The 13138-nt window shown below is 42.9% G+C and overlaps 1 protein-coding gene across 9 annotated transcripts in view; it reads right to left on the reverse strand.

Moving 5' to 3' along the window:
• Positions 1 to 47: 47 nt before the first annotated feature.
• Positions 48 to 13138, reverse strand: part of myo6a (myosin VIa) — a 111487-nt gene continuing 98396 nt past the window's right edge. For 7 of the 9 annotated variants that reach the window (XM_067481155.1, XM_067481156.1, XM_067481154.1 and 4 more), the window contains 4 exons: positions 9304 to 9435; positions 6304 to 6330; positions 4312 to 4530; positions 48 to 3073 (listed from right to left, as the gene is read on the reverse strand). In XM_067481155.1, the coding sequence (XP_067337256.1) occupies positions 2874 to 3073; positions 4312 to 4530; positions 6304 to 6330; positions 9304 to 9435 (578 nt within the window). In that variant the 3' untranslated portion in view covers positions 48 to 2873. The remainder of the gene's footprint in view (positions 3074 to 4311; positions 4531 to 6303; positions 6331 to 9303; positions 9436 to 13138) is intronic. The other 2 variants (XM_067481151.1, XM_067481160.1) reach the window with 1 other exon arrangement.

Here is a 13138-nt window from a genome sequence, read left to right on the forward strand (position 1 = left end):
TGTGTCGGTGTTGACACCCATGTGGAGTCAAAAAGGAAACTGAGAGGTGAGTGAAACATTGAATGCATTTATTCATCTGTTAGAGAGATCAGCGTTAGAAAAATGACAGTGGACAAAGGCAGTGCTAATTGTACTGTGTGTGGAGAGGAACAGATCGTAGCAAATGCAGGACATTTCCTTTTACATTTGAGGAATTATTTTGTAAACACGAATACTGAGGTCAGAGCTAAGCTACTGTGGCCCCTTTACTCTCTGTGTTAACATGCAGGTTTCTGTTTTCACAAGCATTTCCCGGCTGCAGGCATCTGTTTTTAGGACAAACTGTGTTTCTTCAAGCTTGTTCAAAGATTGAAATGCAGTTTAAATCTGCTCCTCTCTGAGCCCGTGCTGATTGAATTTTGACTGCCTCTGTGTGATGTTACAGGTTGCATCAACTGAAGCAGGGAAACCAGAGTCTGGGCAGAAGAAGACATTTAATTTGGAGGTGAGAAAATACATCTCACTGCTGTTTGTTCTAATTATGTGCAGCCTGAGATGTTGATCAGAAAATGTGTTACATTTCTATGAGAAGTCATAAGATACACTTTGTAAATTAATAATCAGTTTAAGTTTAACAAGCCATCGCACACAGGCCAGAACCGGAGTTATGATGCAGAACGAAGTGAAGGTGAGGCGACGAGCATGGTTGAGTTTGAGCGACTGGGGAAGCATTTAAGGTCCGAGCCTCATTGTTTGTGTTTACACAGACGTTAAATCATTTATGCCTGAATGAATCTAGACGTTTTCCTTCAACTTCATCTGTCAGCTTTTTGTCTCAACCCACTGCCTCATTGTTAATCATGTACAGGTGCTTTAATTAGTCAAAAGCTCATTTCTGACCATAGTATCTGGGAAGAAACACGATATTATATCGATATTCAGTCGGTTTGCAAAATGATCTAAACTCTATGAAGGCTGTTACCACTGTTTTTCTATAGGGATAAAATCATCGCTTATCACTGAAACAGCATCCTGCTTGTGGTGTTAAAGATGATAAGTCTGTGCATTAAATTGGGCCTTTTTTTTTTTAGGAGTTAGATACATCGGTGTTGGTATCAGGCCTGTCTACTGAAAGATGAGACCGTACAGCATAAAAACGGTGGAGAGAGACGCGCTTGAGTTGTTACAGTTTGCTCGCTGGCTGTACAAAAAGTTGTGGAACTGTTCATCTGCAGTGTGAGATTTGATCTTCCTGAAACAGTTTTTAATTTGAGAAGAATCTCAGTTTATGAGATGAGCGGATAATTACCGGAGACTTTACCTGAAGCCCATTTGTAGGGATTTAGTTAAATATGTAAAGACTTTAACTGAGCAGGATTTGGTCAGAGTTCTGTGTAATTTCCAGTGTTTCAACAACTAGTGGCAGCTTGATATTGATGGTTATATAGTAAACAGGACGTCATTTACACAGCTGTTGACCAGTTCACTCTGCCACTGTTGGCTGCACGTTCACTGATGTTTATTGCCTGCATGTTAACGCAGTTTGTAAAGGGGACAAGTCACGGTGTCCACTTTACCTTTTAGCTGTGCCAAGCATCAACAGACATGGGAGCCACAGGTGAATAGCACAGGTGGGACGTGACAGCAGATGGTCTTTAACTTGCTCGTGTGCACAAAGAACGAGGACTGTTTTCCTTTCGCTTGTGTGATTTATTGCTTCTCTTAATCTCACGACTTAAGTACAAATGTTTCTTCAAAAAAATAAGCTTTTACAGTGCAGGAGATTTCTAGAGGTGGCACATACTGTATCTGCTGTATAGAAAATATTTCAGGGCTGAATAAATGTACCAGTGCATCGTACAGTCTCACAGCGGGAAAATGTCAATGAGAAAACTAGCTTGGGGATCACTGCATTGGCAAAGTGTTTCACTGTGTACAAATGTCTTGTGAAGGGAAGTTTTTGCAGCGCTGATCTGCTCTCAAACAGCAGAAACACGTTGAGTTGCATCTCAGCAGTTGCATAATTAGTTCACATTTTCTGCTTTGCTTGATAAACTAATCATAGAGCTGAATTACTGCTCTGGTCCAAAAAACAAACGAATCAAAAAAAAAAAAAAATCCCAAATAAGGGTTTGTGTTCAGAACGACGTTTGGTCTCAAAAGTCACAAGTTTTTGGAACTTTCATTAGCTTTAAACTAAAATCACAAAGAATCACTACATGAGCAAATCAACAACTTCTCCAGTTACATTCAAGTTGGAAAGACAAAAGGTCAAATAAGAAAGTATTAGCATATATTGGACTTAATGAATGAGAGCAGGCAGTGTCACTCATGCAGCACTGCCTCGCCGTGAGAGCTCACTACTCCTTGTGCAAGTTTAGTTTTGCCCACATGAAGACAATGTAAACAGCAGGTTGTAAATCAGAGAGATCAGCAGCTCGCTGTTAAGATGGAAGCAACACCACAGACTGGAGTGTGATGATCAGGATGCATAATTACGGAGGAATTAAGTTTCTTGTTTGGGAGGCAGCTTTGAACTAAAAACATCCTACTTCTGGCAATTAAACTCTGTTAAAGTAGAATTAAGGCCTCGGAGTTAGACTTGCAGAATGAACAAAATTCCTTGGAAAACAACTGGATGTGATCATTTCGTAATTTTTTTTTTTTTCTGCATAGGGTTCAAAGGGAAACTTGCCCACCATCACCCCTATGGAGGAACTGAAAACCAGCACGAACAAAATCTTCAACACAAAGAACAAAAGGACAGTTTGAGAAAAGTTGCTGTTCACATAAATGCCCTACAGTCAGACCCTGGTGTGAAACGCTCGAGCGCCGTCTGTCTCAGGTAGCTGTTGCGTTCGTCCCTTTGTTTGCAGAGAGAAGCCCGGGCTCCCTCACTTTAACATGCTCTGCAGCATGGCCGTGGCGTAAGTGGGTCGGGCCTGCCGGCTCTCGATGGCGCTGCGGAGGTACTGGATCCCCCCGCAGCGCTCCCAGATCTCCTCGAACTGCCGAGGGAGGATCTCAGCTCCCCTCTTCCTTGACAGGCCCGTCTCCTCCAGACTCAGCTCGCACATCTCCATGTCGTCCTTTCCTGGAAGAGGACATAGGATTCGCCTCAGGCTTATGGACACAGTCCTGTACTAACATGCTCTGACTGTAAAACCAAATCCCGAGTCCTCACCCTGCAAAAATACATTAGTGGCTTTTAAACTAATCAACAAATGTGTTTTACGTAGTGAACAAATCACCATTACAGGAAGAGGTTTGGGAGGTTGGACACTGGTGTTTGAGTCCAGTATAAAACCACTGATCTGTGCTCTGACAGTGGGTGGCAGCGGTTGTAATAGTGGTAGTGGGCTACGTAGATTCCTGTTTTGTGTTTATCATTTCCTACTCTGTTGTCCTGGAGCCTACAGACAAAGCCTGGACAGAAGTTACTATGAATAACAGTTTGTGGCTGGAAACCTGGTGACGATGTGAGAAGTCACACTGAACCTTCCTTCACCTTTACACATTGAACTTGCTTTAGACTGAACACTGTGGCTTCAGCACACGATGTTTCACTCTCTACGTCTTCAGCTGTAAAAGCAATAAGTTCCAGCAGCATTAGTGTTTTATGAGGTAGTTACTCACCCACATGCTGCTGCTGCTGCAAAACAACTATTTCAATGTGATATGAGCTTCGTTTGCATTTACCTCAACACACACATGTTGGGACAGATGCTGTAGCTTATTTAGTCTGAGTCTGTTAAAAAAAACTCAAACTACCCTCAGAGGAGTGTAACACCATTATGTCACACACTATATTTGCTTCCAATTTATCAGCTGAATGCAAACGTTTCAACATTTCCTGATAAAAATTATTATTCATGCTTTTGCAGCAGAGAACGTTAAACGTTCACACGCAGACGTGTTTCTGAAGTCTCAGCACTGAATATGTTCAACATATCTCACTGTCCTGGTCTGACTGCAGCTAAAATCAGAAACTTCACAAATCCTGATCGATAACTCTCAACACACGACTCCTAAAACCCAGGAGCCACATTCTTTATAGCTGCCCTGCAGTGAACGTCCTGACTGTGCGTTATATGATCAGTAGCTGTTGATGAGGAATCTGCTGCACAGATCAAATCCACAAACGCTTATTGAAGTTGGCAACTGAAGAGTCACTTTTGATTTCTCTCACTTTTCTCAACATCATCCATCCTGCAGCCCTCAGTCCTTCTCCCTCCAGTATCATTTTCCTTACTTCTGTTCTTCATAAGCCCTCGATTAGTTACATCCTGTCACTGAACCAGTCTCATAACTGCATCTCCCTGTCGTACTAACCTGCCACCAGCAGGATGGGGTGTTTATCGGGATGCAGCTCCATCTGCCTGGCGATCCAGGGCCCGTCGAAGTGAGCGTACCACCAGCCCTTCTTCTTGTTCTGCGGGTCTTTGTACTGATCGCCCGGCCGGATGAACGGTATACGGAAGTAGCGCTGCTGGCGGTTCATCGACACCTCGTGCTGCCGGGCCGGGATGGGCGGGGCCGGGTTCTGCTGGGCTGTTGATTAGAGGGAAAAATAGTTAGGTGTCTTAGACAGACGATAGCAAACAGTCAGGAGTCAGTGCCAGTGTTTACATGCAGCTTTCAACCTGTGTATTATCTTATTAAACAAAGATTTCCTGTATGTAAACACTGAGCCCTGCTCCACTGTACTCGGATCAGGTTTGGACACGGTTCCCATGTTTAGGAGCAGTCAGTGAGTCCTGCTGTTAGAACTGGAGGAGGGTCAGCAGAGATCACAGCAGTGCTGATGACAGAGGGGGAGAATCAGCAAGACATGAAGCCAAGGCAGATGCTTATGAAGGGGTTTGCAGGTGAAACATAAAAAAAACAGAATTTGCATCCTTCTACAAAGTGAGGCGTAAAATCAGGATCTGCAGTGATTGAGGAAACTTTTCTACACAGTAAAGGGACGAGGCTGCAGCTCGGTGAGCATCACTGCAAAAAGACTCATTTAAACAAGTCAGTTCATCTTGGATTCAGTTTTAAAATCAAGACGTCTGGGGAACATTTGAGTAAATGCACTGAATGAATTAGGATAATGTTCTTTACGTAACCATGTGCTAAAATAAACCCTAATTTGCCTATTTTATGTAGCATCTGCTAAAAAGAAACTTTAAAACTGAATCCAAGATTTAAACACCTTGTTAAAACAAGTTCTTGCAGCATCTTAAAAACGTGAAACCACCATCTGTTTCTGCTTCCTTCACCACAAAATGGGCCCCACCAGCACTTTCAGAGGTGAGAAATTGAAAAAGGATGACGCCAACTCACTTCACCTCCTATCATGATTCAGAAAGGGAAGCAAATCCCCCAAACTTCAGCATCAAAGAGAAATCAGCCTTTTTTGTGCCGACTACGCAGCAGAAAGGACGAATTCTTCAGAGAGGCTCTTGAACTTCACTCCCTGCCGGATCCTCCCAGCTTGTTGATTACTGTTTGTTGTACTTCCTGACCTGCTGCCACAAAGCGACTGAGGCGACGCGGTGACTGGTGCAGAGGAGGGCATTCAGGTTCCAAGGCTGAAAATAAGGGACGCGTGACCTGTTTGTGCAGGTAAATATCTTGTAGCAAACAGCCGCTTGTGATGTGAGCGGCTGTGGGAAACCTCATCAATATTCCATTAGTCACCGAGGCCTTCAAATACGTTATTGTAAAAATTACCTAAATTATTAACTGACTAACAAAGTAGTTGCCAAATAAGTCCACCTGTAGTGCTAACGTGAGCGATGCCTTGTGGGCCTGAACTTATCCAAACTCTTTACCAGGAGGAGCGAATGGAGCCTCCTCACTACTTCAGTGACGACAACATTTCCCTTCCAGTCAGCAGGTGCCGTGGCTTTTTACTCCCGTCACGCTCCTGCAAACGTGATGCCATCATCTTCTGCCAACCTCAGGCTGAGCCCTGAAAACCTTGCCCCCCCTCTTTTCTTCTAACTTCTTTGAGATTTCGTCCTTGTGGGAGTATCGGTAACGGCAGCCAGACGAGCTCGAAGGCTTCACCTCGGCTCTTTATCAAACAGTTAGTTCTGGTGCCGCTGCACCAGCAGCTTCATGCCTGGAAATCGCTCGAATAAATCTCTTCCACACACGGGACTCAATTGAGGTTGCCTTGGAAACCCTCCTTACCCATCAAATAAAAATAAAAAAAAGAGAGCAGCACAAAGCACGAACCCAACCGCAGACATCTAGCATGTGTGGGGAGGGGGGTTAATAGGGGGGAGATGTAGCACTGTGGTTAGTAGTGTTGCACACCGGAGAACCACTTACATGCTTTTCTCACAGGAGGTGCATGATCTGAAAGTAAACATGCCAGGTTACACAGACTGCAGGACGTGATGCGACAGAACAGCAACAATGAAAACACAAACGATGATAACTAAGCCTAAAGGACAACTTCTGTCATTGTCTAAATGAATGGTGTGGTCAATGCCATACGGACACTGTCTCCAACCCAGGTCAGCTTGTCTGTCTGTGCTGTAAACCACTGTACCACACAGAATCAGCAAATCACTGGGTGACGTGTTTCTTCATATCACATCACTCGGTGGAGACATTTTCACAAATGAATCACTCATTTTGCAATGAAGAAACAAGTCACCCAGTGGAGCGGTGGGTTTTTTCTACGGACCCCTGAGGTGCACAGCACAAACACACTCATGCGGGTTGGGGGAGATTCACTGTGGGGGAATTTAGAAAGTGACCAAACGTGGCTGCAAAGACATTCTGAGTACTGGTGAGATGTGTTCAGACAAAAGCCATAAAAAGATCCTAAAATCATTTTGTATCACGAGCTTATTTTGCAGTTTATTGAGCTAAAGTTAATAGCTGTTAATAGCAGGATGCTCAGTGGAATTTATGACAATCCGTGATTAATACCTCTGAGAGTTGACCACAGCAGAAGTTGCCTGTTGGGTCAAAACTACAGCAAAGCACTAACATGTTTTTCCCCCCATCACATTAATTTCCCTTTAAAGTATATAACTTGATGAAATTATTACAGTTAAATTCATGATGTTCGTATTATGAAATGCCATTTTTACAGCGTTGTACCATAGAAGTCAACACGACCAAGCTAAACATACTACATACTTCTTCCCTGGGCAAGACCCCGACCCCCCAAACTACCCAACCATCACACACATCCCGTGATCGGTAAAAAGTGGGGAGGACTGCATCAGGAAGGGCTTCAGTACCAAATGCACCAGTGGACCCCGTGATCCAGTACGTAGACCCCAACAGAGGAAACGAAGTGTCCTGTTAAGAAATGCTAACGTATTTTCACTTCTTTCCTCGGCTTATTCAGCCATAATTGCAGTATTTACTTACTGGTTTACTCATCTGTTGGAATCTAAAATACTTTAACAGCTTAAATTGATTTGAGATTAATTATGATTAATCACAGAGAATGTAATTATTTTTTCTAATTGCTTTGCAGCTCTATTTTTAACAAATGTCGATGAACAAACACACTGTTCCAAACACTGGGCATCTGCCAGATGTCTTACATTAATGCAGACACACTGACAACACAGGGTTTCATCAGTATCACGGTGCTGAAACAGGTTCTGTGCACATGGGAACTGAGAATTTTTCAGTCCAATCATTCTGCTCCTGTATCATCCGTCACTGATTCCCAAACTAAAACGTCACGTCAAACACAGAGTCAATAAACTGCCTTAAACCTGGAGTTTATTCCGTTGTAAAACCATCCACAGCTCTGCAACAGTCAGGTCTACGTTAGGATCCTTATCTGTCAGCACAGAATCAGCTTTTAATGTCGATTTTAGTCTAAAGCTCAAGTTTTCAGCCTTTCAGCCGTTTGCCCTGTGGGCCTGTTCAGTAATCCTCCCTGGATTTGAAATATTACGATGCAGTTATTTCACTGAATCAAGTTTTTCTTACCTACAGAAATGTGTCTGGACCTTTTGATCTGGATAAAAAATATTAAAACTACAACTGACATTTAGCTCCATTAATCGACAGTCACTGACCCCTAATGACGAAGTCTAAAACATATTTTTAGGAGTTTTTGCAAAGCTATTGATCTCTCGTTTGCAAGAGCAGTCAGTCATGTGTAGAAGCCCTTTTGGCAGGAGTCTCAGGTCAGAATGGTTTTGGCTCCACCAGATCTGATGGATAGTGTCTCAGAACTGCCAGCTTCAGAGGAAACAGTGCTGCTGCACCTGCTCGTGTTATTCTACATGCAACATTAGCATTAGCTTCATTTCTGTTGCTTTTTGGGTCTGGGGGTTTTTCTCCTCCTAAATTCAAAAACTCAAAGCTTCACAAAAGAGGTTTTCTATCTATATCATCTGTTCCTCACCAAAAAGGTCTACAGAGACGTAGGACTTCACAGCTTAGTTGTTATCTGCATTTAGTTGTGTGACTATCGGACAGTGTCCAGTTTAGTTTGTGTTACAGTATCTATGAATCAAGAGACAAAACCGAATGTGCCCGAGTGCGAGTGTCACAGCAAAGCGTCTGAAAGCTTTGTTGAAGTATCTGCTTACAGATGAAGATAGTGGACATTCAGACAGACATTTTTAGGGTTAGACTATGAGGTTGAGTGACTAGGGGCCAGCTGTCCCAGGAAGGGACGGACTTTTGGAAAACGAACTCTCTGATCTTTGTCTGTTTTTACTGAATTGTTTGTGAAGTACTGCAGGTGAGTGGCCACAGCAGGAACTTGCTAGATGACGTCCTGTTACATGGTAGCGAAGAGTTGAATAGGTGGCACTGCAGCGCCGCAGGACCAGCTCCATTCACGGCGTGTTAGTCGGTCTAATTGCAGCCTTAAGGTTCTTTTCATTAAATCCCTTATTAGAGCATGTGACTCATCTGCGTGTCGCTGGGGACAAAAGAAAAACTGAACAACTGGTAGAACCAGCATCCTATTAGTTTTGCAGTCTGCAGCTGAAAGGTTTGAAAAAAAGCTGTTCTTCAGTAAATATTCAGCTAGTGCACATTTCAAGTTCCACAGTTAATGACGTGTGAAACAGAACCTGGTAAATGTAATGAAGAGAAATCTGAATGTTTCTGTCTCTGTGCATGGACACAACTGTAATCATCAAACTAAAGTTTAAGGCGTCTGACCAGTGGAGTTCAAGCTAAATTGTCAACATCAAAAGAAGTTAATGTGTGAATAAGCATGTCTGTCTGTTTGAGCAACATTTGATTAAGCTTTTGTAAAGTATGTTCATCAATGCTCCAGTTCCCAAAGAAAGAAACATGACCTGTCAGAGGGCTGCACTGGTTGCAGTGACGTACCGTAGTCGGTGACCGATTTGGGGGCTCTCTGCTCCGTCTCCGTGTTCCTCTTCTTGTTCTTTGACTTCCAGGCGTGGTAAACCTTGAGGCGGCGGTGAAACTCCTCCCTGCAGGCAGCCAGCAGCTCGATGTCTGGAGGTGACAGGTTTAGAAAGTCATTAAAAAACAAAGACTTCCCCCCTCAGTGCCGTCGGGTGGGCTCAGGTAGCCCAACAACAGATGGGAAGGTTTAATAAAACTGTTCAATCTGCTTTCATTGCAGAGGAAACACAGCAGCCGGGGTGGATCCAAAGCTGCACATGGGAATCGATACAAAGCAAAACAATTAGGTGGGATTTTTTCTGCTTTTGATTAGCTCTGCCGCAGCAGGTGTCGAGTGCAGAATGAGTGACGGCTCAGTTCACGTACAGCTAGTTGTACTACTCACGTGTTACTTTGCTATAGACACATGTTTTTATCCTTCTGACTTTTATAGCATTCAAATTTCTAAAATCACTTTTCACTAAAGATGACATCTAACATCTGTAGCACCTGGACGATGAATCCAGACGACTTTGGCGCTTTCCACCACCAACAAATCAAAGTTTTAACACATGCTGATAAATACATTTGTGTGAAACGTGACAACGAGCTGTTTGATGGGTTGTAAAGAAACATGCTTCCGACATGAACTGCGTTCACTTTGGTGATCTGACTTCTGGTCAAAGTTCTAATTCTCTCACTTCCTTAGTTCTGTTTCCACATCGACACCTCTCACAACTAACTAGTCACACAGTCCAAAGACTAAGATACTTGTGTCTTGAAGGTTGATCTCCAAATGTCCTGGAGACCCTATAAGACACGTCTCCCTGGTTGTGAACAAAGCATTGCTCTGCATAAAAGGAGTAAAAGAAGGTATTGATTAGAAAATCCAAATAAATCAGAGTAGAATTTAAATCTCCATAAAACAGGCAGCAGCACCAAGATAAAACATTTCATCAGGATGATTCAGATGAGTTAGTGAAAAAAAGCCTCACAGGTTGGATCATAGAGAGTGAGGGGCCAACGGGCTGCGATGAGATGCTTAATGCACACTAAGTGCTTAGGTAACGTCGACTGAACAAAAATACTTTGGAGGCAGACGGACGCTGAGGGGGAAAAAAAACAACTTCAATTTACTGTGCAGAGCCGAACTGACTGAAGAATAATCTACAGTGTGGCAGGTGTCAACAACCCCCTCGTCGCTCTGTTATTTCAGACTTTTATTCTGTTTCTGCAGATCATCATGAGCATCTCATCAGCATCGGGTCTGTTCGTCTGCCTGGGAGCTGAGCGGCCCGTTAACTGCTAACTGGCTCATTTCTGTGGGTTTACGTGCGGCTGCCCACAGGCTCCGATTATCCGCACATTCATTTTCCAGGTTGCCGCCGGGTGTCGGCCGTCGTGTCCTTCGTGCTCCGTGATCTCAGTCCAGTGAGGCACAAGTATCAGCATGATGTTGAGCTGAAAACTCATCTGTTACTGTGTTTTGTCCAGTGATTACAGTCACACTGTGCTACAAGTTTACTACATTTAAAAGTCCTGCACTCATTGGAATCTCACAATCTATTTGTGTTTTTGCTAAATATGAGGCTCCAGCTTAAACCCTGGAACTATGGAGACACAGCCAGACTGGTTCTGGTTCTCCACAGCCAACACAATCTGTAGCATCAAACCTGATGTGGACAGAGAGCAACTTTTAAATGAATAAATATGAATCAAAATCACCTCTGTGAGCCTGAAGATTTGAGATTGGATTTAATCTCACCACATAAGGAACTTTGGGTCTGTTTGGTAGCTTTAGAGAAACATTGAGCAAATATACTCCCAGAGCTGTTTGTGTGGAACATTGTGCTTTTCACACAGGGTCTCACACTAATCACATAAAGGTAGAGAGCAGCTCCTTTTTTAAAAGTTACTCCAACAGACATTATTCCCAAAAAGGTAGAATCCACCTAAAACGCACTATAAGCTTCACAGGGGAATTTAATTTGACTTTCTCTACACTGTTCATGTTTCAGTACTTACGGCATAACATGCTGTCCAACAAGGTGAATAACCTCAAAAATCATCATCAACAAAAACAAACTCTTCATCACGCTGTTCACATTTTGACATCATGACACCAAGACGACAGCGAACAACTGAGACATGAACATTTTTGTTGTGCTTTACCCACAACTGTTGTTAAGAAATTACCAGTGAAAGCTTCTACTTTCATGACATAATCTCACTGTAGTTTTTACATTTTGCATTAATGTCACCCGAGAGTTGGGATTGGTGTTTGTGGCTATTGACGCACGAGTCTCCAAACAGAACTTATTATTCAAACCGGTTTGTGAGAAGATTCATAAACACGATGAATCTTAAAAATTAGAAATGACAGGACAATAGATTTTAATTACTTATTGTTACATTAAAGAGAATCAATATGTGACTCATTTTAATTTCCTTTGTACTGGATCAATTTAAAAACTCTCTTATTAGTTTAAAATGTACATATTCGTCCTTTTATGTTACCTAATGTCTTTAGGGGACGGGAATGACTGTGACCTACAACTTGTATAAACGTAACGTGGGTGGGGGGCAAAGGCCCCTGGTCCTTGACTAACTGTATGTAATAAGCAATAAGTCAGTTTTTTATTCATGTTCTACGGTAAAATGCTTTTTCCACTTGAACCTTTTCTCAGTTTCTTGTGTTTATCTCTGATTAAACCTGTTCTAGCAGCTGTAGTTAGGGGCCTGTGGACATCATAAACACTCGGGGCTTAGCCTGGTGCAGGGGTCGAGCTGGAAGCGATCCCACCTTTTAGTGGGACAAGACAACACACACAACAGGCCCAACCACATTGTTTGCATGAACATATTCCAGAGTAATAACACTGATGCTCCAAGGTCTACAAGCTCAGTCAGAGAGACTGAGGGGAAAGTCAGGGGGCTGGATGAAGTCATACACTGCTCTCTAAACACCAGTATCAAGGTGAAGGTGCTTGATATGTTCCCATGAAATTATCCATTTTATTTGACAAAATAATAAACAGGCTACAACTGTGGCATCAACAGGACACGTTTTGTTTGAGCTGTACTCTTTGCTGCTCAACCAGCAATTCACTCCCACGTCGGAGAAGTGGTCACAAAACGAGGTGGCGCTTACAGAAATAAACCTGTGGTGTGGAAAGTGAGCTTTAGCAGAGGTTTCTGTCAAAACTGTTCACATTCAGGCACCGAGAGCAGGGAACAAACACCTTAACAATTAAGCTGAGACCCTTTACAGCTGCTAAAGTGGAGGTCAAGGGGTCATAAGACGAAACCCTCTTTGTTTTCTGGGAAGTATGAATGTTTCTTAGCTAATTACTTAAACTATGAGAGTTGATGTGTTCAGAGGTGATATTTTAACAGAGGTTGTTCCTATGGGGAACCAGCAATCTACCTAGACTTTGATATTTTAAACAGAAACCATGACCTAAAAGCCGTCCAAGAGGAACCAACAAAGACATGTGGAATGCGTCCTCTGAAGTTCAGGAACATTTACAGCCGCTGATCAGTGCAGTTAAATCACATAATATGTCAAATCAAACCAGTTCATTCAACCTTTCAGGATCAGAGTTGAATAAAGATTGAAGGCTACAGAAACACATCAGGCAAATACCACAATTAAATATCCTCCGAACACTTCGAATGAGCTCGGGTTTTATTCAAATTAATTTGCACTCAGTCTTACTTTTGTCATCTTCAATGGTCTTAAAACAGCTGTAAACAGCAGACATTTTTCCACCTCTGCCTACGAAGGTTAACGTATCGGGGGCAGTACTGGTGA

The sequence above is a fragment of the Channa argus genome, chromosome 17, assembly GCF_033026475.1.
Source record: "Channa argus isolate prfri chromosome 17, Channa argus male v1.0, whole genome shotgun sequence".
Taxonomy (NCBI): domain Eukaryota; kingdom Metazoa; phylum Chordata; class Actinopteri; order Anabantiformes; family Channidae; genus Channa; species Channa argus.